At 45.8% G+C, this 26,514-nt stretch overlaps 1 protein-coding gene and 1 long non-coding RNA gene across 3 annotated transcripts; both read left to right on the top strand.

Annotated features, from left to right (window-relative positions):
- Positions 1-3,440: 3,440 nt before the first annotated feature.
- LOC144096078 (uncharacterized) lies at positions 3,441-6,816 on the top strand. The gene is made up of 2 exons (XM_077629375.1): positions 3,441-3,527; positions 4,614-6,816. The coding sequence occupies exon 2, from the start codon at positions 4,649-4,651 to the stop codon at positions 5,933-5,935; it is 1,287 nt and encodes a 428-aa protein (XP_077485501.1). The 5' UTR covers positions 3,441-3,527; positions 4,614-4,648; the 3' UTR covers positions 5,936-6,816.
- A 3,499-nt stretch (positions 6,817-10,315) lies between these two features.
- Positions 10,316-25,289, top strand: LOC144114852 (uncharacterized). Of its 2 annotated transcripts, none has more exons than XR_013311150.1 (4): positions 10,316-10,711; positions 12,322-12,598; positions 19,225-19,473; positions 23,934-25,289. It is a non-coding gene; the product is annotated as an uncharacterized LOC144114852 (long non-coding RNA). The 2 variants fall into 2 exon arrangements; XR_013311151.1 differs by lacking the exon at positions 23,934-25,289 and adding an exon at positions 22,632-22,763.
- The last annotated feature ends 1,225 nt before the right edge of the window (positions 25,290-26,514 follow it).

Here is a 26,514-nt window from a genome sequence, read left to right as displayed (position 1 = left end):
GCATAGTTCTCGTTTTTGTTTGCTTGCGTACGTGCGCAACACTTTGCTTTTGTTGAACTGGGGAGTGCATTTGCATGTTGCCACATGCTTGGCGAGTGTGATCCCTCTGCCTATACTGACATCATTAGCGTGCTTTCTTAATCTGTCATTTAAGCAGCGGCCAGTCTGGCCAAGATAAGTGGCACCGCATGACAGAGGGATTTCATAGATCAGCTTGCTTTGGCAGTCAACATATTGCGTCATGTGCTTAGTGCTGCAGATTTCTCGCTTTTTATCTGCCCCGTTTAATTTCCCGCACAACCTGCGCAATTTGTTGGGTGCCGAAAACACTACACGTACACCTCCTCGTCCCGCAATATTTTTCAGCCGATGGCTGACGCCGTGGACATAAGTGATGGCCGCTGTCTTGACCAAACTTCGCTCACGCTGCTTGGAGTCGACAGGTCTACGCAGTTCATTCAAAAGATGGTGGACAATGCTGTTGATAATGGCCTTCGGATAACCAGCAGCACTCAGTCTTCGAGCTTGCGCCTCTACACTTTCGAAAATGCGGTGGTGACAGGACCTATTGAGGGCATTCCTTAGAGCACTCACATCTATTCCAAGCTTCACCACTTTGGAGTGCGCCGAAGAATAGGGTAGAAAGCCCTTCTGCGAACGTGGAGCGTACTTCCAACAGAGGTGCCTGTCTTCCAAAATGAGCCTTGTATCGAGGAACTGCAGCTGGTTCTCCTCAGGCACTTCTTTGGGGACTTCAAAGATATTGACCTGCAATAGTATCAATCTTATATCATGGTGTTCTTTTAGTTTTTTATCTGTACTTCCTGTATTTATTGCGCTCTCACATGAAATACACTCAGTTGTAAGTTCGGTGCTGTGTGTGTTGCTTCTCTTTATCTTGTCCCGTTTTTTGCGCCGTTTTCAGTCTCGAATCATGAACCAATTGGCCCAACAATCCTCCCTTTTGTAGTAGAATTAAAATTCACTGCATTAAATATCATGCATAAACAAGCTTGCGCTGAGGCCGAGTGGTCTAAGGCCGCTGCTATCGGATGGACTGAAAGTACATCGCCAAGATATGGGATCGAATCTGAGCTCTTAACACGAATTTATTTTATGCCATAGCATAGCAGAGTCACCGGAGCCAAAGGCCAGCCATGACCGTCCGGCGTTGTGCAGAGAATTCTGATTGGCTGGCAGTGACATTGTCTGTGACGTTTCCAGAAGAGAGAGATCTCATTGGCTGGGAGGGGACGTGACCAGACCAATGCTCATTGGCTGAAGGGAAGTGACGTCACCAGAACAGGTTAGTATGTGTGAAGCTTCCACCTGGTAGCTGTACGTGGGCATGCCAGTCACTTCCAGTAATGTCATTAAAGTCTTCGAACGCTGTGCCAACAGATTTTAGAATTAGGTCCCCCCGTGTTTGAGATTCCTTTTCAAGAATTAGTTCCGTCAGTGTCCTGAAGGCATGATTTATTCTTTTCCGTGAGCTTGGGTTCAGCTCCAGTTTCACTTATGCTCGCTTAATAATAATAATAACTGGTTTTTGTGGAAAGGAAATGGCCCAGTATCTGTCTCATACATCGGCGGGCCCCTGAACCGCGCCGTAAGGGACGAGATAAAGGAGAGAGTGAAAGAAGAAAGGAAGAAAGAGGTGCCGTAGTGGAGGGCTCTGGAATAATTTAGACCACCTGGGGATCTTTAACGTGCACTGACATCGCACAGCACACGGGCGCCTTAGCGTTTTGCCTCCATAACAACGCAGCCGCCGCAGTGGGGTTCCAACCCGGGAACTCCGGAGGATGGAAGTAGAAAAAAAAGATCTATACAAAAAATTCAGGCCTAAGTCCATTAGTTCTTCCTCGAGTTTTCTCCATGCTCGGTGCTACTGGTCTCTGCGCCTTCATAAAATGCACCTGCATCGGATGACATATATTAATTATATACACGCATGACAAAACGAGTAAATAAATCAATATGAAAAATAGTTTAGTGCGAGAAGCTTGGCAGTTATTCGGCCGCTCTGAGCAGGAAGCTAATTTCGACAAAGCAACTAACTAGAATGGCTGCGGAGCGCTCCTATTGATTCACTGTTCCTGAAAATGCGACTACATGGGAACACAATTCGTACTCCTCGACTTGCAATAGCACTTAGGCTGCAGAAGTTGCGAGTATGTTAAAAATTGCTCAAAAGATGGATGCGCATTATGATATACGTTGCGATGAGATGGTGTTCGCAAATCTCACGCGTATCCGTGGAGTAAAGTTTACAGGGAGCGCATGCAGCACAGCTCTCGTGGAACTTGGGGCATTACTTGGGAAAGCGCGAACGATGCGCAATTTTTTACGCTTGCATTATTAAACCGAGAAAGTCATGTCTGCACGGCACTTGCCCTTGCCTGCATATTTTATTTGGCTCCAAAAACATTCAGAGAGCAGCCTAACCGCCTCCTCTGAACTGCACGCACTCGTAGCAGGACTAGGCTGGCCGGCGACTAGATATGATGTCCAATACAGCCTGTTTCTCGCATAGGCCACCAGGAGAAACGCCTGCTTTTGCATCGCCGACCATGCTGCCGTGAATAGACGCAACAGGGACGAAGAACGAGGTCATTCAATTTTCTGTATTGAACGTATTCTCGAGATTCGACGGATCGCAGCACGCCACGAAATCGTGGACATTCTCCTTGCACTCTTGCAGGTGATAATAATCATAATTGGTTTTGGGGAGAAAGGAAATGGCGCAGTATCTGTCTCATATATCGTTGGACACCTGAACCGCGCCGTAAGGGAAGGATAAAGGAGGGGTGAAAGAAGAAAGGAAGAAAGAGGGGCCGTAGTGGAGGGCTTCGGAATAATTTCGACCACCTGGGGATCTTTAACGTGCACTGACATCGCACAGCACACGGGCGCCTTAGCGTTTTTCCTCTTGCAGGTGAAGGAAGCGTTCCTGTGGCGTTTGCGTTCGCATCATGCGTGATGGGTCTGGTCGTATACCCGCCGCGGTGGCTCAGTGGCTAAGGCGCTCGTCTGCCGAGTCAGAGTACCCGGGTCCGAACACGACCGCGGCGGCCGCGTTTCGGTGGAGGCGTAACGAAAAAGGCGCCCGTCTGCTGTGCGATGTCAGTGAGCGTTAAATATCCCCAGGTGGCTGAAATTATTCCGAAGACCGACACTGCGGCATCTGCAGCTTTCTTCTTTCACTTCCCCCTTTATCTTCTTTTACGGCGCGGTTGCGGTGTCCACCGAAATATGGGACACAGTTATTGCGTCATTTCCTTTCATCAAAACCAATTTTCATTTTTTCTTCGTATTTTTTTATTCACGCATAATTCTGCCATATTAATCGATGCTTCCTCACGAAAGTAAATTAAATTGCTTCAAATAATGGTGTTCTCACAAAATACTTTTTTTTCTTTTAATCTGCGTAGCGGGCTACTGCGCCACCTAGCATCGCTGGTACGATTTCCGGTTATTCACGGCTACCACACTGGTGACGCAGTAGTACGGCACTTCTTCGCAAGGTAAGCTGATGCTCGACGTGCTATGCTTTAGGCTGTTCTCGCTTTTTATAAGCGTTCGAATTGCTCTTGTACTGCTTTTGTTGCTCGACACGTGCTTGTAGCTGCTTAGTAGCCTAAAAAAATTCTAGCAATGAGTTTAGCACCTCGTTTTCTCGCCTTTCGTTGTTCGCTGTTCGCGTTCCACAGTCGATCTCCAGCAGGACGCAATTAATCGTGCCCTACTTGTGCGACCGAAAATCATGGAGAGACCCAGGCCTTCAAAACTGAACACGGTGCGGTTCGTGTTCCGAACTCATGCACCCGTACGTGATATTTTTCCTTGGTAAATCCAGGGTCCCGGTTAGGCCTAGCACGTTTGCGTTCGAGATGGACCAGGGGGAAGACATGGTGGCGCTTGCGGCCATTTCGAGCCCATATCGGTTAAGAAAAAGGTTAAAGAAACAGAGAGAGCTCGGTGGAAAACAGGGATGCTGGCGAAATCGGCACTGGGAACATACAAGATCGTCAAGCAGGAAATTGCCAAAGAAAATATCTATAATAACTGTAGGGGAACCTCTTTGTTGTTGGAGGCCAGGACGGGAGTTTTGCGGACTAAGACATACAGTCAGGTACCACGAGATAGACACTTTGTGCGTTGCGTGCGGAGAGGAGGAGGAAACGGCTGAACACTTGATGCTTTTCTGTAAAGGGCTTCACCCTACAATGAAATGCAGCGGGGATGATTTATCCAAGGCATTGGAGTTTTAAAGACAGTGAAGGGAAAGTAGATTTTATTCCGGAGCCCTCCACTCCGGTACCACTTCCTTTTTTTTCACTCCCTCCTTTATTCCTTCCCCTACGGCGCGCTTCATGTGTTCAACGATATGGATACTGCGCCATTTCCTTTCCCCCAATGCCAATTATTATTATTGTTAAGATGCTTGCTCTGCTCGTTCTGCCGTGCACCATGGCGCTGTGGTCAGTATGGAAGCACTCCGCGCAGATTCCTTGCAGAACTCTCAGAGTGGCCATGCTATATAGTTAGCGTAATTCTCGCGAAGCGCAGTATATAATCTTTGCTCGTAATAATTAGTAAATTGCTTTCAGTTGACGCAGGTGACCGAGAAGTGTCCTACCTAGCAATGTCGATGGTGATGCGAAAGTGGGATTACTTTTCGAAAAATCGGCATCAGTTCTTCTCTACCTTTGTCACCAGCGACGATGCAGCCAGGCTGGATGTGAAGGATGAGACCTATGTGCCCTTCATCACTGACAACTTCGGTGACTGGACGGATGACATTGCCGTTGCACTGGGCAGCGACGTGCTTCGCCGCTGCATCGGGTATCCGGCGGAAAGAGTTCGTCTTCGCCTCTATAAGACATGGCTGGCCAACTTTGCTGCGCAAGAGTGGCCTGACACATTCGACCGGGATTTGCTGGAATCCATCGTAGCCACACCGTCCCCCTCAGACCCGACAAAACCACTCTTTGGTGACTTGTTTCGACAAGCGGCTGTACGTCCGCGCCCCGAAGGGACTTACCTGGACACCAGTGCCTTGAGCCCCCTTTTCAAGAGACCCGCAGTGCTTGATGCAGACTTCAAGACGGCTAAAGGCCTCGTGGCCTACTTGGACGGTTTGCTCTCTGTTGGCGACCGGGAGGCCTTGCACGAAGCAGGGCTTATTATCGGCTTTTTGAGCCTGCTGCTGAGCTCGGTATCAGCTGTTAGCGTCAACCGCCTCATTGGCATCTTTCGGGACCTCGAGAAATTCGGGCTAGCAGCGGTGTTGCCCACGTCGTTCTCGGGAGAATTCCCCTGCCCCACCAGTGCCAATCTAGAGAATCTCCGCGACAAGTGTGGCTGGGGCCAAAGCGCCCTCAGACCGTACATCCCTGCCCTTGCCGTCGCACAGTACACGCTCTTCATGAGGGCGATCGATGAGGCACCGAAGGAGGACGTTTTATTTTTAGGGCAATCATTTATGGTCCATACAAAATACTCGGGGCTCGACTGTGTTGATCTGTTGGAAATATTCGCCAAAAGAACTCGCTTCCCCATGGACTACCTGAACCTACTGTTGGGCGGTAACGCCAGTGCCTGGACAAGGAAACTGATGGAGTTCTACTTGAGCAACGTGGCCTCTCCAGGGAACACGCAGAAGTCGGCTCCTTGGTGTCGGGTCGTAGACCCAACTTTCTTCAGGGGGCTCGAGGTAGGAGACGGGCGGAGCTATGCGCTCAAGATCATGTGCTTCCTGGCTCGCAGCCAACGGGGCCTGCTGTACAGGAAATGGAGCCGATTGGCGAACGAAACCATGTCCGAATCTGAAGTCGAAGATGCGCGCGTCTGGGCCGATAACATCCGCGCACTTCTTGCAAAGGGAAAGCTGCGTCCTGTCGAAGCCAGCAGGGCAAGTGCCACCAACTAAGAGGACGTGGTTACGCTCGGCAAGTTGCGCAACGGCTTGAGGGTGCCGTATGTTTTTTTTTTCTGGCAATGAAATGTCCTCGTTTTTCTTCATTGCATTATTGACTAAATGACTGTCATTGTCTTGAGATGACACTGTGCTTTGTTATTTTTTTCATTGTTTTTTGTTTGTGAATGGTTTAGTGCATTAATGGCTAAATGACGGTCATTGTCTTGAGATTGCACTGTGCTTTGTGATTTTTCATTGTTTTCTGTTTGTGAATGGCTTAGTGCATTATTGCCCGAATGACTGCCATTAATTAGCTTTAGTTTGCACTGTGCTTTTTTTTTGGTGTGCTTTTTTCATTGTTCTCAGTTTGGGAATGGCCTAGTGCTTTGTTTCCTGAATTACTGTCATTAATCGGCTTGAGATGACATTGTGCTTTTTTCATTGTTTTCTGTTTGTGAATGGTTTAGTGCATTAATGGCTAAATGACGGTCATTGTCTTGATATTGCACTGTGCTTTGTGATTGTTTTCATTGTTTCCTGTTTGTGAATGGTTTAGTGCATTATTGCCTAAATAACGGCCATTAATTGGCTTTAGTTTGCACTGTGCTTTTTTTGGTGTGCTTTTTTCATTGTTTTCAGTTTGGGAATGGCCTAGTGCTTTGTTTCCTGAATATCTGTCATTAATCGGCTTGAGATGACTTTGTGCTTTCTTATGCTTTTTCCATTGTTTTCTGTTTGTGAATGACTTAGTGCTTTATTGGGCATTAATTGGCTTGAGATCGCACTGTGCTTCTTATTGTGCTTTTGCCATTGTTTTGTGTTTGTAAATGGCTTAGTGCAATATTGTCAAAATAATTGGCTTGACATCGCAGTGTGCTTTTTTTCACTTGTGTTCCGTTTGTGAGTGGAAAATAAAAGGCCGATTTCCTCTTAATGGGTGTATTTACTCTGGACCTTATTTACACGGCCGGTTCAGTGCGCTCGTGTTTTCAAATGAACTTAAATGATGGAATGCACGGTCATTTATGCCTGCTTGTTGCCATACACAGCAGAATTTGCGGCGGGAGCTACGTGTGGCAGTGCTCGCCGGTTCGCTTTCTTCCATGTCATGCATGACTGCCTCAGCTCCATTTGATGCCACTGTGGCCATTCTGCGCAACGTTACTATAACCAGCTTTAGTTTGTAAACGGGGCGGTGTTGCGCGGCGTTGCCGCTGCCTGGTGCGGCAACCGAACCAGGCTTCGGCGCGTTGCCGGCGGTTGCCGGTGTTTCAGTGGCGCACAATGCAGCGTTCTTCACCATCGCATCAGCGTCTTGTATACCGCAGGGGACCAAACACATGAACGCGTCTCCAGACGGGGGTGCTTAAACATCGTGAACAAAACCCCTCAATTATTCTCTTTCCGTAGCTAATTGTGCTAATCATCGGCGACGGGAACCTACTGGGGGGGGGGGGGGGGGGAAGGGAGGATTGCGTGGAGACCTCCTGTCTTCGCAGAAGCGGCACGTGCATTTCGGTATAATCTGAAGATCGCTGCCAATGGCTTATGGCGGTTTAACATCCCAAAGTGATTCAGGCTATGAGGCACACGGCAGCGAAGGGCTCCGGAAATTTTGACCACCTGGGGTTCTTTAACTGACATAGCATAGTACACGGGCCTTTAGAATTTCGCCTCCATTGAAATTCGACCGCCGCGGCCGGGATCCAACCCGCGTCGTTCGGGCCAGCAGCCGAGCGCCATAACCACTGAGCCACCGCGGAGATCGCTGCCAATGCGCGGCTAGTCATTGGTCCCCAGCAATCCCCGCTTACAAGGTGTTTCCGGCGCCGACGCTAAGATCTCACCTCACCAAATATCTGCGTCTCCCCGCGTCGCCTCGCTACAAGTGCCGGAATTTGGCCCCCGCGACTCCTGCAGGCGAGCGCTGGCGAGCGCTGTGAGTGTGCGTGTCTCCTTTCTCGTGTCCCGTGTAAGCGCGCTGTTTTTCGGTGAGAATAAATGCTGCGTAGTGGCCGGACGGAAGCCAGCGAACTCTGGGGCGCCGTCTTTCTGCTCGTGTGAGCGTCGGTGAAGCAGCATGCCAACATGCTGCCTACCCTGCTGCACAAGTAGACATAAGGGAAACAAAGGGAAAAGAAGACTTTTTGGCTCCACTAGGGTGGCTAGATTGGAAAGGTGTGAAAACCGGCCGGGGAAACATGGCCCCACAGCGCGCCGATGCCGTGTGGCGGCGCTGACGGCAGGGGCGCGGTAAGGCGCGCAGCCAAAATGAGCGCATCGCGTAGGCTAAATTTAACCACTGAAGCGAAAATGAGCCCGATTTGCTTATCGCGCGTTTTCTACTAGTGTCAGAGAATGGATCTTTATCATGAATTAGTGTTTCGTCAACTCGCATCATTATTCCCTTGAAATATGCTGCTTCACAAGCCGAGTTTGCATTGCATAGCTGAAGTGATGCGCTTTTTGTGCGTGCACATTTCGAGACACTGCCCAGGATGTGAGGGACGCTGTTAATGCCGCAGCGGAAGGCTTCGGAATAATTTAAACGACCTGGGTTTCAACGTGCACTGACTCTCTGCGTTGCGCCGCCACCGAAACGCAGCCACTACACGTACGTAAGGCGAGAAGAGCAGGTTGTAATGCGTGCCGTATGACCGCAAAACTGCAGTCGCATTGGCTGAAGGCGAAAATTAAAACTCGTTTTTAGGGAAAGGAAATATCCCAGTATCTGTCTCACATATATCGGCGGACACCTGAACCGCGCTGTAAGGGAAAGAATTATAAAGGAGGGACTAAGAGAAGAAATGAAGAGTGGCCGCAGTGGAGGGCTCCGAAATAATTTCGACCACCTGGGTATCTTTAACGTGCACTGACATCGCGCAGCACCTGGGCACCTTAGCGTTTCGCCTCCATCGAAACGCTGCCGCCGCGGTCGGGTTCGAACCCGCGGGTACCGGATAAGTAGCTGAGCACCCTAACCATTAGTAGCCACCGAGGCTATAGATGAAGGCGCCCAAAAGCACAAACCAAGCGCCCCAACGCACAAATCGGTTTTTGATGCCGCTTGCGAACCTGTAGCAAGTATGTCATCTTGACGCTCATGTAAGCAATGAAGCAGCACATCTGGCCATGAAATCGTTTATTTACAAGTGAGGGCGAAAATTTTTCAGAATTTGATCTACAACACGCAAAGCTTCAGTGGTTTCCGTTTCTTCTCACTATCCTCCTGATTTATACCCTTAAGGAAAAAAAAATTCTTGTGAGGCAATAAAAACGTACAACTGATGCTGTCAGCGCAACAGAACGCTAAAAACGACTAATTTTTGGCTCATATCACTAATTGACTGTAGAATACCTCTTCCGCAGCTTCGACATGCAAGCGCGTTCGGCTGAACGCATGTGCAAGTTCGTTTTCAAGGATGGTGACAAGGCTGTAAAATGATACTGACGGCCTTGGCACTTGGGATCGCTCGAGACCGCTTGGCAAACATTCCCTGGGAGACAGGGGCACGGAACAGAAAGTGTTTTTTTGTTTGTTTTTTTTGAATCCCGTGCCGCACCCAGGCGCAAAGGACCAACGCTCCGTCTTCTTTTTTGTTGTTGAAGGCATCTCGCCCTCGGACGAGAAAACGCTGCTACAGACACTCCAATACAGGCGACGAAACGAACTGAACTGAATAACTGCTACGGGGTGCGCAAGGCCGACGCGGCTGAGCTTACCGCGCCGCTACTAGCAGCGTCACATTCCTCCTGGCGGCATCGGTGCGCAGAGAGGTCACGCTCGGCCGACGGAAAGCGCCGCGCTCTTCCAACGCCTCCTAACTCTTCACACCTTTCCAATCTAGCCACCTTAGCTCCACGTTATCCAAGCCCGGCGTGGAATCGCGTTAATCCTCTGCTAGACAGGAGGCTTTCGGGTAATTCGCCCGTGAGTGGTATCCATCCACTTTCATGCACAGGACGCCCTGACACATATACTCACGCCAATGGGCAGAATGACGGTCACAGTATGGGCTAATAAGTGACGTTGGCAAAATGACGAAACAGAGTGCGGAACAAAGAAATCAATAAACCGATATGTAGGACAATATGTGGTAACTTTTAAATGAAAAAAAAAATGATTATACATTTCAGCTCTGATGTCTCTTCGAAGTGTTTTTGTGCTGTATTGTATCTTTGACGGGGAGGCTAATTACTTCTTTCAAATTAAGCACCCCTCAACGCGTTCTGTTCACGTGTGAATGTGGTTTGGTTAGCGAAATATTTTTTAGATACCGAAACTGAAACTGAATTTATGCCGCCAGAGGGCCAGCAGTACTTTTGATACGACACTTTCGACAGTTCAACGTTCGTCATTTCGTTTCCGCGCTTCTTTCTTCGGTGGCTGTCCATGCAGCCGTCCACGTTATGTCTCTGCGTGTATCAACGGCTGTTTCAAATTGCTTTTTCGAATGCGTTTGCGAAGTGTCGTGGTGAAGCGTATTGTTTTTCTTATGCATATATGACCACAGGAGTACGCAGGTTCGCTAACTGTTGTCAGCGCGCCGCTTCTGCCTGCAAATGTTCTGCTGAGCGTGCGTTGTTCTAGGGCGGGAAAAAGGCCGCCGCCTTCTCAAATTTTAAATTGTTAAAAATAGGAAGCATGGGCAAAGTTATTGCGTGCGCGTGATCATACATTTGGATGCATTCTTAGTGCAGCAGTCTTCGTGTGAAAGTCGGAGTAATTGAAAACCCGGTGCTGTGATGGTGAGGCGTAGAGGCGCAACTATGCACCTGCCTGGAAAGGTAGTGCACGTTTCAAGGCATGCTTTGCGAAAAGAGCGGCCTGTCGTTTTGCATTACGCCTAGTTGGTCAGAAAAATTGCTACAAACGATTGCTCAGGGCTTTACCCCCAAGTGTAGGACAGTAAAAAGCTGACGCGGAATCATTCCACGTGCTGCTGTTATCTTTATCATGAAAGTAATGTTACAAATAATCGTGCATATGTTGCGCGAGCCACAAAATGAACGCTAATTTTTAAGCTTTCTTGTTTTCTACAGTTTTTTCGCACATGATTTATGCGGCTATGCGCTGTGGGAGCATGGGCAGCAGTGTAATCAAAGTCTGCAGAGACATTTAAGACTGCTTACTCGTGAGAGGGCACAAGCCCGGCCGCAAACTATGTGAATGCAGTCTCCGCGCGCTGGGTCATAATGCAACCTGATGCCACTAAGCTGGCAATTCTACCTCCGCATGGCTCGACGTATCCGCTGCACCCCTTCTCATCTGCGCGCAAACTTCGTGAAGGTAGTGCTGCTGTACCGCGGCCCTACTCCGCCATTAAAGATATGATGCGATAGCTAACAGATTGATGCCCATGTATGCAGAATTGGACTTTCTCTATTTGTCGAGGAGAAAAAAAATTGCTCATACAGACTGATCATGATAACATCTGTTACATATGGGCTTGTAATGCACACTATTAAAACAGCTACAAATATTGATATAGAAAAATAGAATACTGGCCAAACTGCAAAATGGTTTTAGGCAGAGCAGACATTTGGAGAACAATCTGTTGGTAGTAACGCAGTGTATTGAAATAGCTATGACACAAAACAGGCTGCTATAATTGGCTCTTTTTTTACATGAAAGATGCATATGACAGTGAAAGCCGGAAATTGCTGTGGGACCTTCTAACGGAAGTAGGGCTCGATGCTGATGCAGGCATATTAGAATGCAATAAAAAAGTGCGAAGGGTTAAATGGTATGGAGGAGGTGAACATGCATTGAGAGTTACAACAGGGACACCCCTTATCGCCACTATTCATGATATGTATGGTGCTGAGATGAGAACGGTAATCGAGGTCCCATCACCATTTTTTGTCTATAACGAAATTTTTACATGTGACGGCAAATGTGTTGACACAAAAGAATCATACGTAGTTTTGCAGGAAATGCTTTAATTTATGGGGAAAAAGTCATATCGCCCTATAGGTGGAAAATGGCAATTTTTCAAAATCACTATATAGTTGGGATCTCTGCAGAAAGTAAACTAAAATTTTGTGCAACCTGAATATTTTTTAAATAATTGTATGCAGACTTTCCCAATGGAAGCAATGCAAACATATTTTTTGGCTCTTACAGTTTTACGGTAAAAAAATTGCATACATTGCTGATAAAGTAAGGCATTCCAATAAGGGCAACGTTTACGACAAGGAGTAGGAACCTGAGGTTGAAATTTCTCACTATTAATCCGTTCTTTTAATATCTCTGTTCAAAATTTATACATCTAGAATGGGCCAGTAATTCTTAATTAGTCATTGAAATCGTCTAAAATTTGAAAAAGGCAAATTGATAAGGATGATTCAGGAATGGACACATCGGCACAACGCTCATCATACTCCTCGTATTACAGCAGGCCCTGACTTTCTGGACCACTGTTGCGGCTTCCTGGTTCATCAACACGTGCCAACGATTGCCGAAGCAACTTGCTGGCTTCTGCCTACCTCATCATAGCGGGCCCAGTGCCTGCTGCATCGACGCACGTGCATATGTTCCAGCTCTCCGGCTGTAGCACACTGATGCGGTGGGGCTTATAAAAGCTGACCTTCTGGCCCTGGCCGAACCATTGCTGAGGACAATTCAGGCACGGACACATCGGCACAACGCTCATTGTACTTCTTGTATTATAGGTGTGTAAGACTGTTTACTTGTATTTCTTTAAATGCACAGTTTGTGCCTGGGTCATCCTACGGCAATTGGTGATGATATCTCAAGAAGCCTGAACAATAGGGCCATGGTGTCTGTAGCCTTTGCATTCTCATGCTGCTCCGCAAGAGGTTTACTAACAAAACTAAATTTCTAGACTTATTTTGCTTCTTTTGTTTTGTTAATACATGTTTGTGCTGCATGGAATGGTACTTACTGGACTGAATTTTCTATCCTATACCTTGGGTGGATTTTGATCGTGAGCCACGTGAAACAAATCTGCACTCTATGTAAATGCAAACAAAAACTTGGGAGTCTTCTTAACCACATTCTTAAAGAAGAAAATTTGATAGTATTTAGGTTGCCTCCTACAGTCTTTACATAGATTTCCCGCCAAAACTATGGTTGGAACCAGATCCGTTGCCCTTAAATCACCTTCTAGAATGTCAGAGTACCTTCCATTTGATTATCATATGGGATTATACTAATCTGGCCCACTAATCCACCTTAATTCATTTTCTGGGGTAGCCCTACTTCCGAAATTTTGGGGGTCCTTTAGAAATTTTGGGGCTGGGCCATCATTCAAATTTTTGCCAACTTCAAAAAATTGGGCAATGCCCTTTTATTGGTCCACTGCTGGTCACATAGAGTTGATGACATCATTACCTTCTCAGTCGCATTCATAGATCGCAGGGAGTCTTCATGCCACTACTGGTGCAGTGGCTAAGCGACGTGCCACGGTCCCAGCATGTGGCTGTTTCAAACACAGCCACCAGTGGGCCTTGTGAGACCCGGGTTGCTCTTCCTAAGCTCCTGTAAGGCTCATGCGCAGTGCCACGGTGGGGAGGTGGCAATTGCATTGAATTTATTTTAGTTAAATTCATTGCCACTGCCACGGGGAGCAGGTAGTTCATAACCCAGTGTTGTTGTTGTAGTTGTTACCGCCTATTTCAGCCTTGTGCCCTTCATTATTGACCAACGTTGTATTGTGATGTATCGTTTTTCATTTTATTGTATTGCATTATGTTTTGTTGTATTAACGTATTATTCTTAGTTGCATTTGCTTTGTCCCCCCCCCCCTTATGTAATGCCTCAACAGAGGCCTTTAAGGGTATAATAAATGATGATGATGATGATGATGATGGTTGTGATGGCGTCGCAAGGCCACATGGCTTCTCTCGACCAGTTATTAATTTATCTGCCATGGTGGGCAAGTTATGATGATGTCACAAGGCCATGTGACTTTTCTTGACCAATCGAGGAATTTCATGACAGAGAAGCTGGAAATTTTTGTGAGACGACAGTCTAAATGCTGTTGCATTATTAAAAGAAAGGACTGCTCTGGACAGCTTAGCATATTTTCAACAACGGGCTTGTCTCCTATGACTTTAGTCACTTGTCCCGCAGAGCCACTACACTGTTTAATGAATGGATGTTTGAAATGTGTGCATGTCAGGGAAGAAAGGAGCATATGGGCAAATAAAATGCAATTTAATTATCCGGGTCTGCTGTGTACCTTTTTATCAGACTGATTGTACTGTTCACGAGAGATAAATTAGTGTTGGAAGGAATTTGAATATTTATCTTTGAAAAACAAGTGTGCGCTTAAGAGACGAAGATGGAGGGAGAACAAACACGACACACCAGCATCAACTTCCAACTATAACTGAATACAGGCGAGCTTTTATAAGTATCGAGAATCGCGATATCTTGGACCATTGGTGTGGGAAGATAATCTGTGCCTAAGCGCTTCTTTTGTTTTTGCTACTCTGCTTCTCACTTTAGCCAGTTTTATAGCTTGTTAAAGTCGTCTAGACACCTCTCTTTTTTTTCTCACCCTTTTGGTATGTTGTTTTTCATAGATCATGAACCAACTATCAAAAAGTGCTCATCAAAATGTGTTACTCGAATATTTAGCTTTTCACAATGTGGGAGCAAGACTCAGCAAGCTTCGGATAGATTGAAATAATCATTACGATCTGTCGCGGCTCTTTCAGTCGATGTCCAAGTGGCAGTACAGGAAAACAAAAGATGTTTCATTTTAGTTCAGCAACACATACATGCTTACTCACCACGAATATTGGCAATTAATTTTGCTTGCTAATATTAAATGCATTTGTTTTTCCCAGTTTCATTATCACTGCTTTCCACAAGCCTGCATCAGCGTCAGTCAATCACATGTGTGTGATACCACTTCCTCAACACACTTAATATCTGTACTTCGTGTAAACAAGGGAAAATGCTCCAAGTGGTAAACAAGCCAGAAAGATTGCTAGTGGGGTAAACACATGCTGGCATCATTCTGCAGTAATAAGAGGTAGCGTACTAAAATTGGCTTCTTGTCTTAGCAAGTCTCTGTACACTAGCCTGCATCAAGCGCTTGGCGCGTATGGACAAGATATCATTCCTGCAAACTGATATGCTCGGTACGCATCCACTCATGCAGTATGATTCTACATGGCTTCACCACAAAAGTAACTGCGTTGGACATACTAGAACAGAGAATCATGCACGTGCATTTTGGCCATAATTGCAGTGACAACGGAGAGCCACGCTATGGCTGTGGTGACTGGCCCGCCTGAAGTTCCAAATTCTCTTCCTAAGGAGACCTCAGTGGTGCCGCTACAGGTGATGCAGACACTGTATAGTGATACGTGTAAAAAAACTTTTTCTTTCATTTTAAGGGCTTTTTATGGCTTTATATTGCTTTCCCCCGAAAGTCATCATTTCATTGGTCATGTAGACTCTGCAGAGTATTCACAGACGTCACAGCGGCCACCATTTCGTTATCTGTGAAGCACTGCGATAGGCCCTGCACGTGTCTAATGAAATTATTGCCTCCTGCTACTACTGAAGCTGCACCCTGGACCACAAAATGATGCCCGTGACATCACATGAATACCCCCTATACCTGCATGTGTTGCCTCTACACATAGAAAGGCCTCTCTTATCCCTTGTTTTTACTTGGTGCTAGATTGGAAACAGTGAGTGCAAGCTGTGATTAATAGCATCTGTGCTTTCTACACTATAGTAGCATACAACTTTAAAAAATAGCCGCTGACCGGTTACAACAATAAATGAAATCAGCTGTTTAATGTTTGACTACAGTTGTGCCTCGTTAATATGACGCCCCGTTAATACGGACGTCTCAAATTGCGGACAATTTTTTGGGGAACAAACTTTTTCAATGCATATATGCCTCACTAATATGGAAACTCTCTGTCCGGACAGTGTTCAGGGCGAAAATGCACAAAGCCCATTGGGGTCCGTGTATTTCTGTTGCATTAATAACGACTGCGATAAAACCAAATCTACCTGCCCCGACCAGATGTTTCCTTTCCTGTATTTTGAAAGCAAGACAGCAGCGAACGGTAGCATGAAAGTGCATGACGGTCTTATTATTTGTTAATTTTTTTTTGTGCTTTCATGTTTCACGAATTGATGTGAAGAGAAGCCGCTTTGAACAGCTGCCAGCGACTAATATGAGTGGTTTATGGGATGCGAAGAGTTCTAGAAGATATACCATTGCTCCATGTAACGCCATCATGTATGTGCATGGCACTAGGGTCTTCAAACTGCGGCGAAATATTTAAAAGGTAATGGCGACCAGAACAATGCTCTTCGAACTCCTGAAGTTTCGCCTAATATCCACTTCACTGACTACCACTGTGCAGAGAAACAGAACTTAATTATGTACTGATTATTTTTATTTCTGATCATTTATTTCTATGATTCGTTATGGGCGACGCACTTTATAGCGGTTTTGCTGAGGAACCAAAGTGTCAATCTTTATTAACGAGGTACAGCTGCATATCAAATAAGCCAGAGGCATTGGTGACGATGCACTATTTGAACACAAGACTAACAGGGAAGAAACACAGCTTCCTATCATGTTGTTTCTTCCCTGTAGTCTATCGTGCAACATAATGGATAAAATTAATCTTTTTTAGGTTAAGTGTGTTATGACACCAGCAACTAAAAATGGAGAACTGACTTTTTGATGGTTGTACCAAGATCTTTCAATACTCCAAATGCTCATGAAACTCCCGCTGAAATTTGGTTTGTGGGCAAAAGTGGCCACTAGGGGCGCCGTCGTCGATCGAGGAGCCATGAGCAGTGGCGCTGGTGCCCTATGGTGGGGTTGCACCAGAAAAACTTAGTTTTGTGCCTGGGCTGTTAATTCATCTTTAATATTTTATGCAGAATTGATGCGGTGATCCTGTATCTGTTAGAGTTCCGTAATCTTATCCCGCTTGAGGTTTGTATGGAGAAACAATGCTGCTGGCAGTGCCATGGCTCGCTGTTCAGCTGTGATCGTCTGGCTGCTGCTTAGACTTGTCATGCCTAACGGGACATCGAAACATTGCTTAAATGTGCTGTGCACTTATTAACTTACAATATACACATGACTACAATGCAGTGTGTGATAAGTCAAAGGCCAATGTTCTTGGACAAGGTCAGTTTCGCAGTTCCGCACAGGGGGTTGCTGAAGCGGTGGTCATGGGAACCAGTGGCACTGTAGTTGAGCTTTTCTACATTGTCTGCCAGCGCAGCAGTTTCCTTTGCTGTAGTAATGACAGGCTAGTCAGTTTTTGCTTGAATGGTGCTCTTTGTGATTGCAAAAACTTTTTTGGTGGAATCTGAGCACTTGATGACTTCAAGCGAGTGTTACACATTCCATCCTGCTTTGCACCTGGCGGCATAAGTGGCAAAATAAGCCACCGATCATCATTTTTTCACGGCACCTTGCAATGACAGCCAGATTAAAAGGTGGGAGCAGATATAGTAGTCGGCCTCTAGAACAGCTCTGTTGCAGGTATGAGGTATGTGAGCGTCATTTTGGAGGATGACAATATTATTAAGGATTACAAGCACGTTGTAAATGGGCAATGGACAATGTAATTCCTCCCACGAGCGTACTGCACGCTACCTGATTTCATCCGTGGATCCTCTTTCCCTGCCTTCCGGAGCGACTCTGTGCAATGCAGGCTTATAAGTCTGGAAATCCTTGCCTAAACCTTGTGTATGTTGTCTTCAAGTGAGCCGTTATTGCGTATGTTGTCTTAAAGTGATCACTCATTCCGTTTCAGTTGATGCCATTTTCCTGCTCGGCTGAGAACAGTACTATGTCTGCCGTGATGCTTGGTAACCCGGTGACTGTGACGGTATTTTCAACGGACTGGCGACATCAACCTATATGCACAATGAAGTGACCGGGAATGTGTGCGGTGTTTTCTACTGCAGAAAACTAGCAACGAATCGTCTAATAATGGCAAAGGCTCATGTCAATATGTTAGCTGTGTCATGAATGGCTAGAGCAAGCTGCACAAGCAGCCGTTCAAAACTGCAGCCTCTGCCACCAACCTTGAAAGAATCCTTATGGAAGCAGATGGCTTAAATATTAATGCAGTTGTAATTACAAAATTGACCTACAGGCGATAAGTCGGAAACTGCTCATCAGAGACAACTGCTATGTGGGAGAAAAAAGAGCAAGGTCTTTGCACTCAAGGCAGCACTCTCAGAAGTTACTAACCAAGAATCTGTAAGAGCACTGGTTGATTTCCCAACTTTGCAGTACCTGGCATTCATGCCATCGACATATGGCATGCTAGGCCGTTCAGAACACAGCTCAACTCTTGTGCAATGAAACAGTTTTGTCATAACATCTGATTGGTGTGCAGTGTTAGAACCGCCAATAAGAGCTTACTGCCTGGAAAACTAAAGTGCTCAAAAGGCATGACGCATACGCAACACGCAAGAAGGTGAAGCGTGTCTTGTCTAGTACCGCATCTTTCGTTCCAACCTTAGTGCCTTTGCCCTTGTGCCTGCCAAGCAGTATATATTTTTCACCATGTACCATCACCAGCTAGGCCACATTATTGTTTTGTTTATGCCGGGAAAAAAAAATTTACCTGCAGGTATGTGTGCAGCGCTGCCTTTCTTTCCGGAGGCGTAGCGCACCATGCCTGAGACATGTATAAAAGCGTGACTGCTGCGCCGTTAGTTCCAGCGATGTCCGCAGAAGGCATGATAGCTAGCAGCTGGCTAAGGGAAGCTGCGAAATTGATTGGTCTAAGAATGTTGACAGAGTCTGTGTTAGCAGACAGCTGAATTTGTGTCACTTGCCTGGGTTCAGTGGACCTGACTACTGGTTTAACTGTATGTTGTGCATACTGCGGTGCGCTTATCACTATATGACATGCGTTTTTAATGAAGAGTTTAAAGCATGGCTAATCCTCTGCAAGAAGCTGATGAATGCGTCAAGATGTCGCGCTGTCTGTTGCTGTGCTTGGCACCACAGCATTCAACTTTCGGAAGCACAGTACCTTCGATTCTGCTCCCGATGCTAATGCAGCAGAGGGTATTTTCACTTGTTCATCTTTTGAGCTTATAAATGGCCCATTTTGGCAGGCGCAGCTCTGCCATTTTGCCAGCAGGGTACCGCTATTTCTAAGATGGCAGTGCTACGCCTAGGCACAGCGAACTGCCCCGAACCCTATCGAATAAGGCCATTCTGAACGGTGACATGCTCAAGTATGCATTACAGCTCTGAATCGTGGGGCACGGCACTATGACCGCCGTGGAGATCTTACTGCTGCGGATTTTGCAGGCCCCGCTCCTATGTGGCTGCTGCTGTTTCCCGGGTTCTGCTATATCTTCGCCATCCGGCGCCGCTGCGTGATCATCGTTCCCGCCTGCTTCTTGGCCATGCCTGGCCGACACCAGTTTTTACACCTGGCAACGTGGATCTTCTGCTAGCTCCGATATCGGCGACGCATATAAGAGCAAGCCTGGAACCACCCATCTCGGGCACAGCACCGTGACCGCCATGGAAATCTTACCGCTGCGGATTTTGCAGGTTAGTGATTTGGAAGGCGCCACCTGTGTGAAGAGCAGCGATTATTGTCTGTTTGTGGTGTCGTGCCCTGGAGAGTGTATTGATGCACTGAAGCGTTTACTTACTTTTTTATGGTATGCTACTCGAATTATCGGGTGACACTGAAAGCAATTCTGGGCCTATGAATGCAACTGAAAGGCAAACTCTGGAAACTCTTTTGCTGACCGTCCAAAGAATTGTAGCTGGCCAAGCTACAATACCTAATGAAATCAAATAAAGGCAGGATGCTACCGAAAATGAAGTCAAACAGCAGCTGATGCTGAGACTTGCAGCAGTTGAAACACCAACAGCCTCACCCAATAAGCCTGAGTCTTTTTTGGCTGACAATGCCTTTCGAAACATTTCTTCCCAGCTTTCCAACATTTACTCAAGATGTGATGATGCTGAAAACAGGTTGTGTTAAAATAACTTGCTTTTTTTTGGCTTTGACGATGTGGAAGATGCAAACTGGGCAGATTCTGAAGAGCAAATTATCGCGGTTTGTTCAGAGCACCTAGGCTTATCTTTGTCTCCTTCACAATTTGATAGAGTTCATAGACTCGGCAAAATCAAATCTGATAGGCACAGACTGAATATAGCCAAAATAACGTTCTTTAAAGACAAGCAGAACATCCTTTCAAATGGGCACAAATTGAAAGATACTAGTTATGCTATCCGTGAGGATTTTTCTGCTACAACTCGTGAAGCTAGAAGCAAGTTGACAAAGTTTGCTAAATCACAATCCATGCCTTATAAACTGACATTTGACAAACTTCGAATGGACAAAAAAAAATTGTGTATGACTGCACCAGTGATTCGGTCACATTAGTCTCGCCATAGCTAGGCAATGCAACCAGCTTGCGCGAGCATCCCCAACCCACGTCATCCACCTCCACCCTGAAGCTGCCCCTTTCATTTTCTAATATCAGAAGCTTAATGCCTAAACGCGATCAGCTCTGTCCCTTTCTTAAAGATAGTGAATCTGATATACTAGTTGCTTTAACAGAGACTTGGTTGCACGCCGGTATCGAAGACAGTGAAATCTTTCCCGACGCCCATGCTTACAATATCTACAGACATGACCGTATAAACAAAAGAGGGGGCGGGGTTCTCCTTGCAATCAAAAGAATGTTACCTTCCATCCCTATCGCATCCAATTCTGACCTAGAAGTAGCTTGGGCCACCTGCAAAGCTGTTTCTTCAAATCTACTTATTGGGGTGTGCTACCGCCCACCTGACTGGGGGATTTCTTTCGTTCACAATCTGCGGTCTAGTGTTTCTGCCGCTGCTGGTCACTGTGGGCCCAGTAACATTTGCTTGCTCGGTGATTTTAATTTTCCTCAAATAGGTTGGGTTAATTTGTCTTCATCTAATACTGTTGCAAAAGAATTCATTAACCTAACTCTAGATTTCAACTTATTTCAAGTCATTAGCCAGATTACCCGTGGTTCTAACATTCTAGATTTAGCGTTAGCCACCACTCCTGACACCATAGGGCCAGTCATGTACCTTGTTGGATTTAGCGACCATAAGATGCTTCAGTTTGAAATTGTAGTTCCTAGTTTGTTTTCAGGTAAAACAATAAAAAGGATTAGAGATTATAGTAAAGAAAGATATGATGAGATTAATACGGAACTTACCAAATTTTTCAATGAAGTATTTTTGCCCCTAAATAACCAACGACCTACCAAAGACAACTGGTTGCTTTTCAAACATAAACTCTCTGCGCTGATAGACAAGCATATTCTGCTAATTTCAGTAACGAATGGCAAAACTAATCCGTGGTTCAACAAGGCCCTCTGTCGATTACAAAATAAAAAGAAGCGCTTGTACCGAAAAGATAAATCTGCTCCCTCTCCGTCCTCGTTGGATAGCTACAAACAGTGCCTGAAGACATGCTGTTCTGCTATTACTGCTGCCAAAAACAAATATTTCACTCATGATCTCCCCTCACTTTTGTAGAGTAATCCTAAGTTCTGGCAAACTATATCTCCCGAATGTAAACAAGACTTTATACAACTACACAATAGTGATGGATTGCCGCTAGATGACACTGAATGTCCGACTCCGTTTAATAGATTTTTTACTTCAGTATTTACTAAGGAAGACCATTCCAGTATACCTATTGTTCCCGACTCTGACTACCGATTCATGGAGTCTATCAGCATTTGTGCCGAGGGTATTGCATCACTGATTAAAAACATTAAGTTATCTTCATCTGCTGGAGTGGACGACATAAACTCCAAGATTCTTAAAAACATCATTTCAATTTCCAGCCAGATTTTGTGCCGTATATTTCAGCAGTCTTTATCATCCGGAGAACTGCCTACTGACTGGAAAATTGTCAAAGTCGTCCCTGTCTTCAAAACCGGTATCAAAAGCTCACCTGATAACTATCGCCCTATCTCGTTAACATACATATGCTGTAAATTACTTGAATATATTATCGCTTCCCACATTTACAACCATCTAGGACGTAATCACTTTTTCTTTTCTAATCAGCATGGTTTTAGGAAAGGCTACTGGTGCGATACCAAGTTATTTGAATTTACTACTGACTTGCATTTTAACATGGACGATAGCCAGCAAACAGATTGCATTTTTTGAGATTTCTCAAAAGCATTTGACAGAGTTGCACACGGCCCAGCTATTTACTAAATTACCTGCCCTTTCTCTTGATTCTCTCACATTGTCTTGACTTCGTAACTTTCTCTCATTTCGTCAACAATTCACTGTTGTCAATGGATCTTCCTCACCACTATGTGATGTAACCTCTGCCGTACCACAGGGAAGCTTACTTGGACCCTTGCTTTTCCTAAGTTACATTAATGACCTTCCTAATAACATTTCGTCCCGTTTACAACTTTTCGCAGATGACTGTGTTGTTTACCGCATGATCACTTCAGAGACTGACCACCTGACCTTTCAGGATGATCTTAACTTTATTGTTGATTGGTGTAAAAACAGTCGCACGATCCTAAACCCTACTACCAAATGTAAGTCTATGACATTTAGCAGAAAACATGATATGTCTAACTTCAACTACTCTATTAACAACACCTTCCTATCCCAAGTTATATCTTACAAATATCTTGGAATTCAGCTCACTCCAGATCTTTCATGGTTTTGTCACATTTCAGCTGTCTGCAACAAAGCGTCGAGGACACTGGGTTTCATACGCCATAACCTGTGCAACTCTCCTAGCTCCGTTCGTAAGCTTGCATACCTAACTTTTGTACGACCCCAGTTGGAATTCATGCCATCTACATGGTCCCCCCACCAAAAAAATCTCATTAAAAAGCTTGAGACAGTTCACAACAGAGCTGCCTGGTACATTGTTAGTAATTATAGTTCCCTCGCCTGAGTCTCCCAGCTTAAAACACTTAATGGTTTACAGATAATTGAAATTCATCGTTCACTTTCACTTCTCTGTTTATTTCATAAATATGTTTACACCGCCCCCTTGTTTCTGCCTCTAGAATCACCTTTCTGCTCCTTAGCGCGCTTGAATAATCATATCAGTTTCAATCGTATATATGGCAAAACTCAATCATTTAATTTGTCTGCATTACTTAAAGCAATCAGGCTCTCCTGTCCTGATCCTATAGAGTTTAAAACGGCCCTATGTATGCATTTATCCCTTTTGTATTGTTTCAAATCCTTTTGTAGTTTCAGTTGCTGTTATATTGTTCTCTGATGTACCACTGTTTTTGTTTGCACCTGACTACCAGTAACCTCTTTGCATATTCGCATTTTGCAGTTTTTTCGTATTTTCTCGTTTTGTTCAGATGTTATTTTTGCTCCGTTTTAAATAATCTGTCTTCGTGTATTTTTACCTTGTACCGCGTCCATTGTACTGTTATCGTTGTTTATTATTTCGGTATATTCCTTTTCCTTGATTCCCCACTCACTCAATGCTCTTCGGGCCGTGTGAGGTATCAATAAATAATAATAATAAAGATAAATATTTTCGCAACTAAGCCGTGGTCGTCTCCGCCAGTGTACATGCACTAAATGAACAAGTGAACGTCTTGTACAGAATGGACAATTTATTCACATATACTTCGTAGAGCAAAAAAAGAAGCGTCAACATAGCAGTTTTTAGTCGCTTGACTTTTTGCCCCCACAGACTGGACATTTTGTATATACAATTGCGAAGCTGCGATACGTATAAGTAAGTGTGCACCTTGGGATTGTACGACAGCTTTATATTTTGCCAGGCTAAACCCACACTGGAATGTGTACTTTCTACAGCTGAAAAAAGAAAGGTGTCATTCCAGCCAGCACCTTGTTTAGCATTTCAAGCTATGACACATTGGCACCAGCGAGCTATCTGTCTTGACACTGGTGCTCACCATCATTAGCTGCATCAGCAGCGTCATATATGGTCGAGTAGTTCGAGTGAGTGAGTGAGTGAGTGAAAAAACCTTTTTGTCCAACAGAATGAGACCACCTCATCCAGACCTCCCCTGTCCCATACCCTCAGTTGAGGGAGGAGGATCAGTAGAGATCCGCCCGCATGGGGTAGTCGCGTCAGATGCTGGCCAGGATCTCTTGTATCCCGGCGGCCTCTTCAGCCAGTCGGACGGCGATAAGCTGGACCTCAGGGTCCGTGCTCCGGAGCAAGGTCTCCCAGGCGTCTCTACTATTAATGTTCTTTGCCCTGCCTGGGGATTGGCTACACTCCCATATTATGTGGTCGAGGGTCCCTCTCGCCCCGCACTTCTTGCATTTATCGTCCTCTATTTTTGGAATGATATGTTTGTTTAGAATTGGGTGTGGGTAGACATCTGTTCGTAGACGCCTCCACGCCACCGCCTGTTGATTTTTGAGTGCTTTGCTAGGTGGGGGAAAGTACCTGCGATGTTGTCTATAATATTCTGTAACTTCCTGACAGGAGATTAGTCTCCCTTCTCTCCCGTGATCTGCAAACGGTGGCCAGTCTTGTGCAGCTCGGTGGTAGAGATCTCGAGCTACCTCGTAGGCCGCCTCATTGCCACGGACAGATTCGTGCGCGGGGGTCCAGATTATATTGATTTTTCTATTCAATGTCGCTTGTCTTAAAATTTTGGCGGCGAGGGGAGAGACTCTTCCTCTACTAAAATTTTGGTCTGCAGCTTTGCTGTCGCTTATGACGTATTTAGCTTTGGAACCGACGCAAGCTAGTGCTATTGCGACCTCCTCCGCCGTCTCGGTGTTTGTCCCTAGGATAGCTGCGACCGTGATGGGGCTTCCCGCTCTGTTCACTACCGGGACGGTCGTGTACTGACTATGTCTATCGCCCGCTGCGTCTACGTAGGTGACCTCCTCCTGAGGCTTGTCACCGTAGATGCGTTCTATCACCTCTGCCCGCTTTTTTCTTCTTTCCTTGTTTATTTCTGGGTGCATGTTCTTGGGTAAGGGGGGAATCCTGAGATTGCTCCTAAGCTCCATGTCGATATCCTCCCTCTGTCTAGCTCCCCTGTCTGTTTGGAGTCCGACTTTGGCTAGTGTGGCTCTTCCCGCATGTGTTGTGCTGAGTCTCTCTAGTTGTGATGTCTGGACTGCTTCTGCGAGCTCTGTAAGCGTGTTGTGTATGCCCAGTGCTAGGAGTTTTTCTGAGGATGTGCACATGGGCCGGCCTAGAGCTTTTTTGACGCACTTCCTTATGAGAGCGTCGATTTTGTTCCTCTCTGCTGCTTTGAGATTTAGGTACGGCGTGGCATAGCTGATTCTACTTATTATGAAAGCGTGTATGAGCCTAAGTAGGTTTTTTTCTTTAAGACTGCCTCTTTTGCTCGAGACACGTTTGATGAGATTGAGGGTCTGCATCAAGTGGCTCTCAAGCTTTTTGATGGTTATCGTGTTTCTCCCATTCGACTGCATATGAAGGCCCAGGATTCTGATTGTGTCCACTTTGGATACCTCCTTTCATCCTACAGAAATCTGAATTTGGACGGTGGTTTGTTCCTCAGAGCCTTATCGTTATATATGAATATTTCAGATTTTTCGGGCGAGCATTCTAAGCCTTGTTCTTCTGCATACGTTGAAATTATATTGGCAGCTGCCTGTAGGGTTTGATTAATCTCTGCATCACTTGCTCGGTTGATCCATAGATTAATGTCGTCCGCATACAGGCTATATTCTAAGTTTGGGTTGCCAATTTTTTCATGTTCGCCCGGGAGCTCTCTCATGGCCATGTTAAAGAGAATGGGTGATAGCACCGACCCTTGAGGGGTTCCCTTGCTTCCTAGCTTTATTTCCCCGGATTTAATCTCCTGGAAGCTTATGCTCGCAGTTCTATCTGTGAGGAAGTCTCTTATGTAGCGATAGGTTTTGTAGCCTACTCCGGCGTGGCTGAGCCCTTTCAATATTGCCTCATGTTTAACATTATCAAATGCCTTTTTGAGATCGAGACATAGGATAACCTTTCCGTCCCTGGTTCTGGAGTCAATGATATCCTGTTTTAGTCGCAGCATGACGTCTTGTGTGCTGAGATGGGGTCGGAACCCATAAATCTCATCTGGCCACTTCCTATTCTTTTCCATGTAGTTTGATATTTTGGTCTGGACGACATGCTCCATTAGTTTCCCTACGCACGATGTGAGGGATATAGGTCGAAGGTTCCCTATCTGCGGCTGCTTCCCGGGCTTAGGTATTAGGACCACGGTGGCCGTTTTCCATTGCGGGGGAATCTCGCCCTTCTCCCAGCACTCCTGCATGTAATCTGTGAGGGCCTTTATGGAGTTGTCGTCGAGGTTCCTTAACATTGTGTTCGTAGTCCCGTCTGGGCCAGGAGCCGATCTGGTTTTCAGTCTGACTATTTCCGCCCTTACCTCGGCTACTGTAATTGGCACGTCCAGGGCTTCGTTCGGGGCTCCTTCATAATCGGGAAGCCGACTTTTGTCTGTGTCTCCTATGTAGGTTTCAGCTAGTTTGCGCATGAAGCTTTCGTCATCGTATTCCCCACACGCGTGTCTAACTTTGGTCATTGTAACTTTCGCTTGCATTTTGGATTTTTGTGGGTCTATGAGATACCTAAGA

This window comes from Amblyomma americanum, chromosome 1 (assembly GCF_052857255.1).
Source record: "Amblyomma americanum isolate KBUSLIRL-KWMA chromosome 1, ASM5285725v1, whole genome shotgun sequence".
Classification (NCBI taxonomy): domain Eukaryota; kingdom Metazoa; phylum Arthropoda; class Arachnida; order Ixodida; family Ixodidae; genus Amblyomma; species Amblyomma americanum.
This window is presented reverse-complemented; position numbering and strand designations above follow the sequence as displayed.

Excerpts from the sequence above, each read along its gene's own strand:
- LOC144096078 (XM_077629375.1), top strand. The coding sequence starts at position 4,649 with ATGTCGATGGTGATGCGAAAGTGGGATTACTTTTCGAAAAATCGGCAT.